Source organism: Lissotriton vulgaris, chromosome 7 (assembly GCF_964263255.1).
Source record: "Lissotriton vulgaris chromosome 7, aLisVul1.2, whole genome shotgun sequence".
Lineage (NCBI taxonomy): Eukaryota > Metazoa > Chordata > Amphibia > Caudata > Salamandridae > Lissotriton > Lissotriton vulgaris.
Genome location: NC_141695.1, coordinates 481,815,801 through 481,832,886, shown reverse-complemented (window position 1 = coordinate 481,832,886; position 17,086 = coordinate 481,815,801). Strand labels below are relative to the sequence as shown.

The 17,086-nt window shown below is 46.4% G+C and overlaps 1 protein-coding gene across 1 annotated transcript in view; it reads left to right on the top strand.

The window, feature by feature from the left end:
• Positions 1-17,086, top strand: part of ABCC3 (ATP binding cassette subfamily C member 3) — a 624,389-nt gene that overhangs the window by 518,776 nt on the left and 88,527 nt on the right. The window contains exon 24 of the mRNA XM_086930544.1: positions 15,490-15,689. Within this exon, the coding sequence (XP_086786670.1) occupies positions 15,490-15,689 (200 nt within the window). The remainder of the gene's footprint in view (positions 1-15,489; positions 15,690-17,086) is intronic.

Below are 17,086 nucleotides of genomic sequence, written 5' to 3'. Positions count from 1 at the left end.
ATTCCTTTGGACTAATGGTAGTCTATGGACTCTGTGCAACTGCGAGTCCTAGTCCCAGTCAGACAAGTCGGGGAAAGCTTTCTGGAGCAAATGAATCATGTAATATCTGGGGTCTGCCCCATCTGTGCCTTCTGGGATACCAAAGAGCCTAAGGTTATGTCGGCTTTGGCGATTTTCCATATCCTTCAGCTTAATCTGTATGCCTGAGATCTGAGCCTCATGCTTCTGCGCTAGAGCATCTGTAAGTGCAGATAGTTGTTCAGTATCTGCAACCCTCTGTTAAAGCTCCGATATATCTTGTGTCAGTCCCCCCAATATATCTGACATCTCTTGTAATGACTGTTGCATTCTATTATTGTCTTCTTGGACCTGTATGTAGTGTTGTTGAGCTTCTTGTCTTTGCTCATTCAGAGACTGCAAGATCAGGCAGAGAGAAGTTGTCATGGTTTCATGACTATCTGTTGCTCTTTTCTTTAGTTGACCCCCTGCGTGGGTGACATTTGATACAGAAGCTACGGGTTGTACCCCATCAGAAGGAGACCCTAATTTAGGGCTGTCCCCAGCAGCAACAGCAGAGTGAGCCTTCATCGGGTTGTTCTTAGTTGGGCTGTTGCCTGAGATCCCTGATGCCATAGTCTTGACCCCTCCTTTCGCTTGCACCCACTTGCGTAGAGGGTTATTGTCCGAAATAATTTTTCAGCTTGGAGAAACCACACTCTGCCAAATAAATGATTTCTTTGTTTTATTTTTGGCCTTCCCTTTTCTGCCCACAGGTGCCGTAGATGTGTCAGTAAGAGCCTGTGTAGAAGGCTCTATTATCTCTTCTATGTCGTCATAGGAGCCCAACTCTTCACTTTCTTCTTCCACTGTAGCATCGCTCGCTTTTATACCGAGATTCAGCGCCTTGTCTGCTCTTGCCACAGGCTCTCCTAGAGCAGTTGGACCCCTTCCCTTTCCATTATTACGCCACCCAGCACTAAGTTATTCAACAGGTTTGGTTGATTAATGTTTCCAGATGGTAGTCTCAATGCAAATCAACCCCAAGCGCCACCTGACTTGGTGTCTAGGCTCAGAGCAACTCCCCACCTCCTCCTCCACTCTCTTCTCTAGCGCCTGCATTGTTGTTAGGTCCAGCCCCCGGTTCGGCTGAAACAGTATCCACTGCAACATTGTTGCGACCTGGTATGGCGTCCAGCAAGACTTCGGCAATTGTGTTGCCGGTCAGATCCCCTTTGTCCATGCTGCTAGCTAAAAGTTCAGCAGCTATTCACAAGTGCAACAAGTGCAGAAGCGGCTTACCGAAAGCAGTCATGTTTTTCTCTGTCATACTCGCTGTCGCAGTGTCTAAGGTGCCCACATCCCCGGCAGCGGCTGATTTCACAGCCCGTGTGTTCCCCGGGGCAGTTTTTGGGCGGTGCCATATCTCCCTTGTCTTCCAGCGCTGGTACCACCGCAAAGAGTAGTCTCGAACAGCCGAACGCCAACAGGCCAGCCGATCTCCAACCAACGAGTCGAGACGCCAGAAGCAAGTGCCCAATCCTGACCGACAATGGCAACCATATTCGTCTTCTTCTTACTGTTAGCAGCGGTTTAGTAGCTTTTGAGTCAGTATTGTTCACATGCAGCTAGAAGCAGTTTAGGCATAGTGTAACTGCTACACCGGCGCATATTCCAAACATCATGCAATTGTAGGTTTGGGAATACCTCTGCACGGCTGTGCTCCATGGCGGCTTCAGTTCGCCATCTTGCTCCTCCCCCTCCCAAAGATGCCTCCACATCAAAACATTGACTTCCCTCATCTCCCCTTCAGTCACATGACACTTTGTGGGAGAAGATTGCAGGATTTCTTTTCATGCTGACATGAAATTGTATCAGACAAGTGGGTATTAGTGGTGGTTCACCATGGCTACTGCCTAGAACTTCTCACACCCAACATAGTACCTCACAAACACACTCTCAGACAGCAACCGTGTCATCCTTCTGCAGAAGAGTTCCAAGCGCTCTTCCAAAAAATATCTATAAAGCCAGTGGCCCCATTCCAGCGGGGCAAGAAGGCTTACTCTTTCATTCCTTATCCCCAAAAAGAACTGTTCCCTTAAGTCCCAAAATCACTACATTCACTCCGAACACTTGCATATGGTACCACTGCAGGATGGTATCCCTCTGCTTTAACAAGGTGATTAAATGATGGCATTACAGCTCAAGGACTCCTACTTCCACAGCCTCATGCATTCCATCCCCCACGCTAACTCCGCTTCATTGTAACTGGCAATCTTTATCAATTCAAGGTACTTCCCGTCCGCATCATCTTTTGCTCGAACAGTATACAGAAAGCTTCTTGTAGTAGTAGCTGCTAACCTGCATGGTAGGAGGAGGCATCCATGTTTTCCCATACCTCACAATTGGCTGATCAGTAGTGCAAACAAAACACCAGTGCCTAGCAGATAATTAGGCTATCATCGCACTTTGACACACTTCCTACCAGTCAAAGCAAAGTAGTATTAATAAAGCCAGACACCATGAAGAGCTGTGTACTACCTGCAGAAACAGTGCGATACCCACTTTCTCCCCCATCATTACTAACTGAAGACAAGGCATTTGATAATCCGAATTCAGATTAATCTCATGGTGGAATACCTTCCGGGGGGAGGTGGACAACAACTTAGCCGACCTGCTCAGCAGAACGTATCAACTAGTCCATGTGCAGGAACTCCGACCACAAGTCATATACCGATAATTTTAATTCTACAGCACACTACAAATAGACATTTTGCCACCCCAAGCATTCAAAATTCCCAAACTCAAACTCCAGTTAATGACATTCTATGGACAATGTAGTACGGATAAGCTGGTCAGGAATCTTTGCCTACGCTTTTCCACCTCTCCCACTCCTTCCAATCATCGTCCGAAAGATGCGGCAGGCCCTCATCCGTGTAACCCCCACCTGTAGTCAGACTGCTCTGTTACTCTGGACTCCTCAACCTCCATGAGTAGCTCCCCAACAAGCTGGACCTTCTCGCCAGGAGCCAAGGCCAAATGTTAATGTTATGATAAGTTAATTGGTTCTTATGTAGCGCTGGTTCACCATCAGGTCTCTTCGCGCTTTAAGAGGAGAATATTACAACAGACAGTGCGTGTGAGCTAGTGTGGGCAGGCTTATTTCGTGGTCAGTGCCTCCAGAAACAAAATATTTTTGAGTTTTTTTCTGAACGAAAGGAGGGCAGGTTCCTTGCGCAAGTTTTCAGGTAGGTTGTTCCAAACCTGTGGAATCAAGGTGGAAAAGGCTATGCCGCCTTTGCGAGCCGAATGAAACCGGGGATTAACCAAGCGGCAGGCTGCAGAGGAACGGAGGGTCCGAGCAGGGATGTAGCTCGTCAGGCGATCCTTGATGTAAGCTGGGGCCTGACTGTAGATGGCCTTATGGGCTATGCAAAGGCCCTTGAACGATGCTCGCAGCCTGATAGGTAGTCAGTGCAATTTAGAGAGCAGTGGGGAGGCATGAGTCCATCTGGGTAGATCAAAAACGAGGTGCGCCGCATTGTTTTGCACAACCTGTAATCTTCTTATTAATTTCCAAGGGAGGCCGATGTAAAGGGCATTCCCATAGTCCAACCTGGACAATATCGTGGCAGAAACGATAACCTGAAGGAAAGTTGTAGTGAGGAGGGGGACAAGTTTTCGCAAACACCTCAATAGCCCTGTACCGGTACCAACCACTGCCGACACTTGGTTTTTCATAGAAAGGTCGGCGATGATTTTGATGCCCAGGCTTCTTACCACTGGGGCTGGGGTAGGGATGACTCCCAATTCCCGCGCCCAAAACAGGTCACACTCTGGGCTGTTGATGTGTGGGACAGCAAAGGTTTCCGTCTTATCTGGATGTATTTTAAGTGAGTTGTCAGTCATCCAGCTTGCTGTGAAACTCAGCACCTCTTGTACGTGTTCCTGAGTAGCTCTGGAGTTGTTAATCCGTACAAGTAGCTGGGTGTCGTCTGCATAATTGAAGACCTGGCAATCCAATTGGGCCAGGATCTCCGCCAATAGTTGTAGGTATAGATTAAAGAGCAGGGGGGGGGCAGCGCCGAGCCCTGCGGGAAACCACATACCAAGGGACCGGTGATCGATACCTGATCGCCTAACTGTACCCTCTGCGTCCGGTTGGTCAAGAAGGATTCAAGCCAATGATAGGCAGGTCCCTCTATACCCACATTGGCAAGACGGGACAGGAGAGTTTTATGGCTGACCGTATCGAATGCCGCTGACAGATCTAATAAAATCAGGGCACTCAATACTTTCTTGTCAGCCATAACCCTCATCTCATCCAGAACAGATAGCATCACCAGTTCCGTACAATGATGAGCTCTAAAGCCAGCTTGTCTATGTTCCTCAAGAAAGGTGGAAAGTATTTTGAGGACATGTTGTTCAAGTACTTTAGCTAAGTACGGGAGCTGGGAAATTGGCCTGTAGTTTTTAAGGATAGAGGCATCCGCACCTGACTTTTTGAGTAAGGGGATAACTCTAGCCTCTTTCAACGCCGGAGGGGGGGAGCCTGTTTCCAAAGAAGCATTCAATAGCTTGAGAATAGGCCTTCTAAGCTGGGAATGGCCGATTGGAAAATTCTCGGTGGGCACGGGTCTGCTGGTGAGCCTGATTTCACCCAGTTCACAAGGGGTAGAAGAGATTGAGCATCGAGGAGGGGAAATTTCACGGGGCGGGCTTCAGGAGGAGGGGGGGCTGTAGATTAAGGGAAGAGCCACGGCTAACTGAGGAGTTTTCTATTTCTAGTAGAATGTCATCAACTTTTTGAAGGAAGAAGGCCTGGAAAGCGTCGCAGTCAATACGGGGGGCTGATGACTTAGCCTCCATGTTATGGCTGAGTTTTTTCAAGATTTTGAAGGTTTCCTTTTGCTTTTTTGTAGCAATCTGAACTCTGCCCTCATAAAATTCTGCCTTCCTTTCTATGATGGCATGTTTATAGGAGGAGAATATAGATTTCTATGAGTTGTGGTCCTCTAGCTTGTATTTATCCGCCACCTCCTCTCGGTTTGGTGAAGGTTTATATCATTAAACCAAGGGGTGCCTTGGTCTCGAATTTTTACCTTTCTTACTGGTACTATTTGATCAAGGGCGGAACAAAGGGTCGACGTGAGCTGGTCATTCTCCTGTGCCAAGGTGCTTGGCTGGGGATTAGTACCAATGACTGTATCTAGGGCGGAAGCTAAATGGCTGGCTTCAACCTTTTTCCAGGCGCGAATTAGTCTCCAGGCTGATGGTGAGTGTAATGGCTGGCTATCACTCGGAACCCAACAACTAACTAAAAAGTGGTCGGACCAGACACACGGGTTAATTTTTATCTGTGTAGTCAAGGGCTGTGATGACCAGATGAGGTCCAGAATGTGGCCTTTAATATGTGTGGGGCTACCAACTGACGAAGGTCGAGTGCTTTCATAGCAGAATCAAACTGACGTGCTGTGGGATCCTTTTGAGCGTTATCCCAATGAAAGTTGAAATCGCCTATTATTAGTAGTCTTTTATAGCGAGTGCATAAATCCATGACAACTTCCATGAAGAGGTCAGTGAAAGTAGGGGAGGGCTGTGAGGGGCGGTAGACTACCATAAGTAGGAGTTAAGAGTTTTTAAACTAAGGGGGTCATTAGGATCGCGGACAGACTCAAGACCCCAGAGCATGAGGGAACGTCCGCATAGGCTGCGGCGTTCCCTCTGTGCAGATTAGGATGTGACCGCCAGGGTGGCGGTCACATCCTCTATTTTTAACATTGCTGCGGGTGGAGCTTCAAGCTGCACCTGCAGCAATGTTAAAAATGCATGCACAGCATTTGCGTGCACAAAGCGGCAGGCACCGCGCGGTGCCTGCTGCATTGTGCACGCAAATGCAGGGGGGTACCATAGGTACCCCCCATGTGCACCCCCCACTACACCTAGGGGGCACGCAATGGGCCCCTGCAGTGCAGTTACACATGCTTTTCCACGGCGGAATAGCCGCCGCGGAAAAGCATGTTCCCAAGCACATCCTAATCTGACTGACGGTGTCTAAGAGACACCTTCACCATTTTAGTGCTTTTCCGCCGCGGTTGTAAGCCAGCCGCGGTGGAAAAGCTGCGGACCTAAACCATGACCCACCAGCCATCCTAATGTGGCGGTGGGTCCTGGTGGGTCCGCAGAGGATTTTCCGCATCCTCCGGGCCGGCGGTGGCTTCCGCCGGCCCCGAGGATGTGGAAAATCCTCCATCCTAATGACCCCCAAAATGTTACCCTCTAATAGATCTGTCCCCTCAAGGTGTTCAGCAAGGGCTTTGACGATCGTAAGATGTTTCTTAAAGATAATGCCCACACCGCCTCCTCTTTCATTCCCCTGTCTATTGTGCCATAAGGCCTCATAACCATCTGGGAGGGCCGCAATAATATCCGAGGCTGAGGTATCCCCTAGCCAGGTCTCCGTGAGAGTCAAGATGTCAATGTCGCTCATATGGAGAAGGGCGACAACCTCTAAATTATGTTTTTGCAGGGAGTGTGTGTTCAGGACTCTTATATCGAGTCTGCATGGTTTACCGGGGGGGGGGGGACCGCTAAAACAGGGGCGGTTTCCCGCTTAAATGCCACCTCATTGCTCAGTATCTGGTATTCCTGGAGCTTCTCCCTAATCCGCCTGTCTAAGTGATAGCTCCCCGATGCCAGAGACTTTAAAACTGTGGATGAGTAACTGTGCTGGGAACCAGGGGGGGGTGGCCCCTGGGCCCGGCTGGGCGCGGATGGGCGCAGACGGGCTTGCCTTTGGCGCGCCCGCTGCGCTGACTAGGCATGCTGCCTAATATAGAAAGTGAGTGAGTGAGGGAGGAGACCTCGACGCTGACGCTGCCAGAAGAAATAGAGCGTCTACAATCCCAGCGCTACTCTTCAGGCGGGTCTGTTTATAGACACCGCGTTAGCACTGAGGTTGTAGGAAGTGCACACTACCGGTAGGAGCAAGTTAAAATTATTCAGTACGATTTTTAAAAGAGCGCGTTCCGCGCTGAAAGCAAATTCCAGAATGCAATTTTTAACGGAGCGCGTCCCGCGCTGAAAGCAGAGTAAATGTAAAAGCATCAAAAACCGAACCCACCACTCAGCAAGGTAATGTGGTAGAATTCAGCCCTCTATCAAAGTATCCATGTCAAAACAGCTCAATATAGGGATATGGCACCTGAGGGCCTAGATTTCTGCTGCCTACTTCTCCCACACTAATGCACAGACATCCTACAGGAGTCTCATAGGCCTACTACATTATCCTGTCATGCACCAAAGTGGAAAAGATTTTTTAATTACTGCATCTCTAAACACCAGGATACCTGAAACCATTGTTCTCAATATCATTTGCTACTTGCTTCACCTGCAAATATCATGTCTCGCCTACACCTTCACAAGGCTACTTTTGGCAGCCATAGCCACTTACTTTCAAAATAGGGAAAATTACTCACTTTTCCGCTTACCAGTGGTTAAAGCCTTTATGGCGATCTCAAGAGGGACATCCCCCTTCGGAGTTCCCCCCGCACCTGTCTGGTACCTTAATAAAGCTGTTACTGGACTCATGAGATCTATTAGTCAGTCTTTGCACTCTTACCTTCCCCAGTACCATTACTGGAATGTGTTTCATTTGTAGCCATAACACCTTTGAGATGTATTCGTGAGCTCCAAGCCCTTACACTACAAGAACTATTCATTCAAGTTAAAAAGGCCAAAGTGGTACTCAGAATTAATCCAAAGTTCTTTCCAAAGGTGGTTTCTCTTTTTCAATTCAAACCACAGAGATCCCAGTCTGTTTTCCCCAGTCAGATTCTGTATCAAAAAGAGCCTGTCAAATGGGTTCTCATATACTACATTGAAAAGATGCAAGCCCATATCCAAAGTAGACATCAGCAGATGAATAGTCAATTGTGTCTAAACATGGTATCATAAAGCTAAAAGAGCTCTCCCTGTTAGCCCCAGGGCACACTCTACATGCAAGAAGGCATCAACCATGGATTTTCTAGGCAATATTCCATTAGTCGATCTATGCAAAGCACCTGCCTGGTCAACCCTACACATCTTCACAAAACATTATTGTGTGTACATTTTAGCCCGACAAGGGGCGAAGGTTGGTCAAACAGACCTTAAGACATATCCCTCATCCACATGCTAGCCAACGCTTGTTGAGGGGTACTGCTTTACAGTCTCTACAGAGCATGTGTATCTACAGCAACAAATTCTATGAACGGAAAGTTTTACCTACCCTGCTAGCATTTCTCCATAGCTTGTAGAGCTGTAGATTCACATGTGCTCACACTCCACCCGGGAAGCATGTGGCTGGGACCATGGATCATGTCCTCTGCATAACTTAATTTTCCAGTTCACATGTATACCATGCTTCCTCTACCCACCCCTCTATACTACTCTCACTAGCTGAGTCAAAACCAATCTAACATGGAGACTGTGCTGATACTCATTGCCATCTAAGGGAGAAGTCACAGTGCATTTCTTGACTTGAAAGGCTTTCTCTGAAGAAAAACAACTTGCAAACGTCTGAGCTCAACACCAGATGGCAAGAGTAGACAGAGTATGTGAATCTACAGCACTATAAAGAGATGCTTACAGGTTATGTAACATTTTCCTTCAGGACAGTCTTACGACCCACTTGACGCTTGTGTAGGGAATAGGGTTACCACCTGTTAGAAATGGGGGTCTCTAGTTGGCAGAAGTAGGTACTTCGTCCAAGTAGGCACCCTTCTTCCTAGTCAGGGTAAAGGGGATACACTTCTAAAATAACCCCTGCTCTTCCCAGTGGTAGCTTGGCACAAGCAGACAGGCTTATCGCAGAGGCAGTATGTAAAGCATTTGTGAACACATACAGTAATACAGTGAAAATTCTACAAATGGACACCACGCCAGTTTATCTAAACCATAAAGGATCAAAACAACAAAAATTCACAATACAGTAATAAAAATAGGACTTTCAAATGGTAGAAATAGTTCAGTTCAAAGCAAATTGCAGATGCAACATTTTTCACAGAAAGTACCTTGGATGTGTCACGCAGACAAACCAAATGAGTTGCAGGTAAGGTGATCCTTTGGTTCCTTACACTCAAGGAAGGTGATGCATCTGTTCCTTGCTCCAGGGGATAATGTATTGGTTACTTACTGCTGTGCAGGGGAGGTGATGCATCAGTTTCTTACCGGAGAGGAGGTGATGCGTCAGTTTCTTACTGCGTTGGGAGGTGATGCATCGGTTTCTTACCTCATCCCTCAACGATGCAACAGACCTGGCACCTCGGGACGATGCGTGGGTTCTTGCAGCCGCACAGCAGGGCTTGCTTCAGAATCGTTGCAGTGATCTTGGACTTCGGACACCGGTGCACTTGGTGCAGCGTGCAGCGATTTCTCGTGCCGCTGCAGGTGCTGAGTTGGTTTCTTCGGTGATGCATTGGAAACAGGTACAGATGCATTGCGCTTGTCATCGTTGCATTGCTTTACCAGCTCCCAACCAACAGAACAACCTCCAGAGGCCCAGAACAGCTACAGTCACCTCTTGGCAGATCAGAACTTCCAGCAAGGAAGTTGAGGGGAGCTTGGGGTGAAGTCGTTGTGTCCCTGAGACTTCAGAATAGTACGCAAGGTCTTCTTCAAGCCCTTGGAGCTGTTCCTCAAGCAGGGGACCCAGCAAACAGTTCTGTTCACTTTCCTTGGCAGAAAGTAGCCACTGCAGACCAACCCCAGACCTAGACAGCAAACAGCACATGGCAGTATTCATCCTCAGTTTCTCCAGCTCTTCTCCTTGGCAAATGTTCCCTTTGATACAGAGACACGATCTACAATTCCGGGGTCTAGACCCCTCTTTTTATAATAAAAAACATTTTTTTATCTGTGTCAGAAAAGCTCTTTGCTCAGCCAAAACTAGTTCTGTCCTCTCTGGCGCAGCGTCCTGGCAGGAGGTGGAGACGGCATTGTCTTTGGCAGACCAGCCCCATTCAGGTGTGAAAGAAATCTCCTCCCCCTACTCCTAATGCAGCCCATGTCTATTCAACCCAGCCCTGACTCACGTTGGAAAGGCAGGACACACCTCAACCCCCCAAGTGGCTGTCTGAACAGAATGCACATTCCTAGCCCCTGTCACTCCAAAACAAGACAGTTAATACACAACCTTAGCAGAGGCACACTGGATGGTTAGGCAAGAAAAGACCTACTTTATAAAAGTGGTATTTCCAAACTAAGAAAGTAAAAATCTCCCTAATTAAAAGATGCATCTTAAAATTCTGAGTTCAGGCATATCAAACTTTATTTCTGATCTTGTTCCCATGGGCAGTAATACTCATAATATTTTATGAACAAACTCCTTATTCTAGCCTATGGGGACAGATAGCCTTGCAATAGTGAAAAACGAAATTGGTAGTATTGCACTATAAGAATTTGCCACACACATCAGGGCATGTCCTACCATTCACATACACTACACCCTGCCCACTGTGGTACCTTTGGCCTACCTTAAGGGTGATTAACATGTAAGAAAAGGGAAGGTTAGGTCCTGCCAAGTGGGTGCACTGGCCAGGTCGATATGGCAGTACCAGACTGCACAAAGACACTGCAATGGCAGGCCTGAGGTACATGTACAAGCTGCTTATGTGGGTAGCACAATCAGTGCTGCAGGCCCACTAGCAGCATTTGATTTACAGGCCCTGGGCACACACAGTGCACTGTACAATGGACTGACTAGTAAATCAAATATGCCAATCATAAAGTGCTCCCTTTAACAACAATTTAAAGGGAGCACTTGCACTTTGACACTGAACAGCAGTGCGAATTGCCCTAAGCATATAGAATAGCAAAAACAAAGGAGTTAAAGGCAAATATACAGAGGAAACCCACACCAATGGTGGTAGGTCTAACACCACCTGAATAGTTTTCTACCGACACCACTTGTATTTTGATCTCTCGGTCAGTGTAAAAAAAAGCGAAATCACCTAAAGGCAGTATTTTTTGCCTTTAGCTGTGTGTATGTAAAACAGCAACTATAATATGAAAGCACTTTTAAATGTGTTCTAGAGCTGCCTTAATGATCTATAACTAATAATTAAAGTAAACAAATACAGATAAGTTGTTTCAGAAATCAATACATACACTTTTGTTTACTGTCCTAATTAATATCACATCCGCACCGTTGTAATGCCTTCTCCAACCTCATCGCCCCCATAGCAATCAACTCCCACCACTACATCCTTCTCACCAACCTCAATTTTCACGTTGACGACCCCAACGATGCCAACTCCATCACCCTCCTGGAGAACCTGAACAACATTGGCCTTACCCAACTGGTCAGCGAACCCAGGCACAAAGCCCGAAACACACACAACTCCATCTTCACCTCCAGCGACAGAGTCAAGTTCACCCACACCACTGAACTCCCTTGGACAGACCACGCATTTGGTGACTTTACCATCTCTGATTCCTAGCACACCACCTACAAGCACCACTGCCCCCTACCCCCCAAAGCAGCTAGTTAAAGGTTACCGAGCCTCAGTGGACACAGGCCCTCAGTGCCACACTACCTGAAACGCAGCAGACCTTGACCAGTCCATCCAGAACTTCACTGTTTCGATCACCAAATGCACCAACAGAGTAGCCTAGTTGAAATCTGCAAAAGCAAATAGAACCTCAGAACCACCAAGTGCAGCTGCTACTGACTTGAGAAGAGATGGCGCACCTCCAAGAACCCCTCCGACAGAGTCGCCCACAAAGCAGCCCTCAGTAACAACTACCTACGTCTCAAGAAGCCAAGAGAGCAGCCATTACTAACTACATTGATACTGCAGCCAACCACACGAAGGAGGTACTTAAAATAGTCAAGGAATTCTCCAACCCAACAGCCACAGAGAACATCATCCACCCCTCCCAAGAACTCTGCGACACCCTATTAACTACTTCGACAGCACAATCACCACCATCTACAACAACTTCGACCCCCAACCCACCTCTCTCAGCCTTACAAACCTAAACCCACCAGCCAATACCAGCTGAATGCTCACCACCTGGTCTTCACTCACCAGTCAGACCACTACAGCTATCATGTCATCCGTCCACTCCTGGGCACCCACTGACCCCTGCCCCACCAGCTCTACAAACTCTGAACCAACCCAATCAGCACAGAAATCATTATCATCCTCAACACCTCCATCACCACAGCAACCTTATCAGATAGATGGAAATATGCGGTGGTTAGACCCCTCCTAAAAAAAACCTTAGCCAACCCCAGCTACCTCAAAATCTATAGACAGATCTCCCATCATCGAACAGCTCACTGAATTCCTGGTAAACAACTGCCAACCACAGCACCAATACTGTGCTGATAACTGCCACAGTAGACATCCGAACCCTCCACAATAATGGAGAAACTGTGGCCCTGATCCTCCGCGATCTCTCTGCTGTGTTTGACACCATCTCCAAACACACCCTCATCAACAGACTTTACAGCATCAGCATACAGGACGCACCCAGAGCATCCAACTGCCTCCCTTCAACTCTGCACCCAAGGACATTATATGCAGCTTACCACAAGGATCATTCTTCAGTTCCACCTTGTTTAACATCTACTTGACACCCCTGGCAGACGTCATTAGTTCCCATGGACTCCACATAATCTCCTATGCAGACGACACTCAGCCAATGCTCTTGCTCCCCGAGGACCCGTCCAATGCCAAAATCAGCTTCTCTAATGCCATGACAAACATAGCCAAATTAATGAGAGACAGCTGCCTCAAACTTTGACAAAATGGAGCAACTAATCTTCTGGGAGAACATCTCCACATGGGACCACAGTTGTTGGCCTGTAGAATTCAGACCTACACCCACACATACCGACCATGCTCGCAACCTCTTCAACATCCTCGAAAGCCCACTGACCATGAAATGACAAGTTAACGCAGTTGCCTCGTTCTGCTGCTACGCTCTTCTCATGCTCCGTAGAATTTTCAAATGGATCCCAATCAACACACGTTTCAAGTTCAAGCTTATTTATTTATGCATGATTAATTAAAACCATTGCATATGTTGCAACAGTAGAAATACCGCCACGCAGGCCCTCATCACCAGCCGCCTTAACTATTAACTATGGCAGCGGTCTATAGGCCGGAATCCCCGCTCAGCTTCTCAAGAGGCCTTAGACCATACAGAACACTGGCCAGATTCACCCTGAGTTTCCCCAGATGGACCCAGGGACCCACATCACTCAACACCTCAGATACCTCCACTGGCTCACCATCTAGAAGAGATGCCAGTTCAAAAGCCTCTCACACTCCACCAAAGCCCTTCATGACCAAGGACCATCCTACCTCAACCTCCATCTGAAACTCTGCCTGCCCTCAAAACACTTGCGCTCCTCACTCACTGTAGCTCACACCCCCGCGTCTGATGAAGCTACAGTGAAGGCTACTCCTTCTCTTACATCACCACCAAGACCTGCCCCTCCACCTCGAACAGCACACTCCCTGGCGGAATTCAGAAAGAAACTCAAGACCTGGCTTTTCAACATAGACATGGCACCCTCAGGGCCCAGATTCCCTTAGGGGTGACGGTGCTGCGATTTACAAATGCTGATTGATTGCAGACTGCTAAAATGACAACAAATGGCTGGTATTTTTCTCTTGGAAAGGTGGCAACACTAGCCATGAAATATGGAGTGAAAAAGGCAAGAGACTGAGCCACTCAGACAATAGGTGAACAAAAGTTAGACAGCTCATGGGAGGCCATGACATTTTACAAGCAGTTCCTAAGAAGAGTAAAGGACCTGACTGACTAACAAGACCCGCTTCAAGCTCATCAATACCCCCAGAAGACGAGTTCGGAGTTTTTGATTATGTTTTCCAGTGTTATTATGGTCAAAGCAGGAAGGGGCAGATGTACAAGCCCCTTGCGCTCCCACTACGTAACTTTCTGTGATGCACTGGCAGCGGAATACACTGCCCCATATTTACAAGGACAGGAAAAGCCACCCTGCATGGCTTTTCCTGTCTTGGTAAATATGGCCCCTGTACACGCAGCACTTTGCATGAAAGGGGCATTCCATGGGTGTTGCTGTGGGTGTTCCCACGCAACACCCATGGAACGAGACACATTTCCAGATTTACGAGGAATTGTAAATCTGGAAATGCGAGCGAATGCTACGCAAAGGGAGGCACCAAAAGGAGAAATGTATTCATTTCTCCTCGTTTTTGTTTCCTGTTTATTTGCATGCTGCATTCTGCAGCACACATCGAAAGAGGAAATCACCTCTAATGATTGTTTATGTGCAGGAAGGGAACCCTTCCTGAACAAAAACAATAATTGAAAGAATGTTGTTTTTCAACTTTTATGTTTGCTATGCAGCACACATATAAGTTGAAAAACGGCATTTCAGAATGTTTTTGTGCAGGGAGGGAACCCTTCCTGAACAAAAACAATATCCCCACGACGCAGGCATCCTTGCACTATGGTGGCAGGGTGCCTTCGTCGGCACGTGGCAGCAGTTTGTGCGCCACCGCAGGGGGGAAGCATGGAGATGCAACATTTTGTTGTAAATATGTCACATCGTTGTGCTTTCCAAACTAACGCAGCACTGCGCAGCAAAATTACTTCCTGCACCATGCTGCGTTAGTTTATTGTAAATCTGTCCCAATGTGTTCAACTCAGAGGGCCTAGAAAGAACCAACAGCCTGTTTCTTCCAAATCGGTACATCGTATTTCCTTCATATGATATGCAGCTGCTGTTCAAAGTAAGGAGGCACTGCAGTGTGATAGATCTTCCGATTGCGTTGTCAAAGTTTCTTTCAATTGTGATATGATTTGTTTAAAAAAACAAATTCAGCATTTATTCTGAAGATGCAATTGTTTTTTTTTCTGTTTTTTTTTTATTTGAGTTTTATATAGCGCTGGTTAGACCCGGCGGTATCAGAGCGCTTTACATACGGTTCCACAAAGTTACAAAATGACATCCGTTACTAATTACATCAGTTACTAGAAAAACATTTCAAGAGTGTCAAGATGAAATAGAAAGGAGCTAAGAAGGGAGAGGGGGTAAGGTAAAGAGATAGAAGGGAAATAGGATAGAGAGACGAGTGTGAGTCTGCCCAAAGTCCGGCTGGGTAGGTGACGGCCGAGGGGGAAGTCCATAGCCCATCTCCTCCATAGCTATCAGGTAGCTCCACCGGGCATCACTGTTAGGTCACCTTTATAGAGCATTCATTTTAAGTTCATGCTTTTGACTTGTTCGAATGGTGTTCAAATTACATATTTGCAAGAAACAGCAAAACAGAAACATTTAATGCGAGGTATAAATGGGAGGGGCTAGTTTTTGTAGTACAGTATGACTAATATTGCTTTGAAAATAGTGAATTCCATTATGCGCCCTGCTATCTATGTATGCAAGTGTTCTCCAAAACATTTTCTAATGCCAGCATTTGACAAGTTTTTCTTATCACCCTTTGATTACAGAGGTTTTATGTGGCCACTTCTCGCCAGCTGAAAAGACTTGAATCTGTGAGTCGATCACCTATATATTCCCACTTTTCGGAATCAGTCACCGGTGCTAGTATTATTCGAGCATATGGCAGACAACAGAGTTTTATTCTGTTAAGTGACAAGAAAGTGGATGAAAACCAAAAATGTTATTACCCTGGCCTCGTGTCAAACAGGTAAAATATTCGAAGATAACACTTTGATCTTGTTTGTTTTGCATTGTGTTTGCTGTCAGGAAGAGGCAACGTAAACCGTTCCTTTATTATGTTTTTTCACTAATGTTATATCAATGATGCAATAGCTGAAGACATAGTGCAACTCTTACCAGTACAGAAGGAACAGTGCCCTTGTTTTTAAAGCAGTATTGATGTTTACAGCACATACACTAACTCGGTAACTCCATGAGTCAGTGCATTCACTCCAAACATTGCACATAAAAACATAGAGCGGCTTATGGAAAACGTCGATAAAGAGCGGCAGTACACTAGTGGTGGCCATGTGTGTGTTTTGTTTGGGAGATTTGTATGAATGTGCAAGAGTGATGAGTTAGGTGAAGGTGTTTTAGTGGAAAATAGATTATAAAATTGGCTATTGTTGACTAAAGTTCTTGGGTGGGCAAGGTCTTTTTGCATTTCTTAGGAGATGCAAAGTTCTAAAGTCAAATTCAAAGATATATAAGAACATTAATTCTAATAAATTAAAGAAGTATTAGACACTTATATGCAGCAAATGAAACCTCCAGGATAACCCACTTCTCAATACAAGCATAGGTATGGGTGCCCCTGCTCAGCTGGCTAACGATAATGGACTGTGACCACCTATGTTAAACTGCAAACCAAGTAAAACCTATACATCTTTCCCCGGCTGACTGACCCTCCATCATGTTTCTCAATCTACTGAACTTTCTTTAATTCTATTTCATGTTAAAAAAACGCTTTTCACCTTGAACATGTAACGACTTGTCTACTCCGTACAACCGGGTTCTCACCTCTCAAGTGTGATGAATCTCAGTTAATCGAAGCAATTACCCATGGCCTGGGAAGATACCCAAGAGACAGAATATTGACTCTCCAGACTGCAAAATACAAGTACTGAAAATTCATACGAATCCCTTGGGACCTCTGATTGGAATCATGTTACATACTTGATAAGGGGCCCGATTTAAGTTTTGGCGATATATACAGTCTGCCGGGGTGGAGGAGGGCATCACCTCCACCAGTCTGATGGACAAATGTGCTAAATTTAGAACCAGCCCATCAGTCATCTCCACACATTAAAAGGAACTGCGGTTACAGATGTTTCTTTAAATGTACAAAAACATTTGATGCAGATTCACCAAACATTTGAGGTTTATTTGTATTTCAGAAACAAACTCCCAAAGCAGGAGTTTGTGAACAAAAACAAAAAATAATGACTCCCTCACCCTGGGAGTTTTCTCCCACGTTATGAGGGGGTCATTATTTTTTCTTTCCTCTCCCCCACACTAGGTTGTTCCTAGAGGTGAAGAGCAGGGTAAAATCCATCCTAAATAGGGGCTCTGTCAGTGGAATACTTAAAGGCTGCCCTTCTCTTA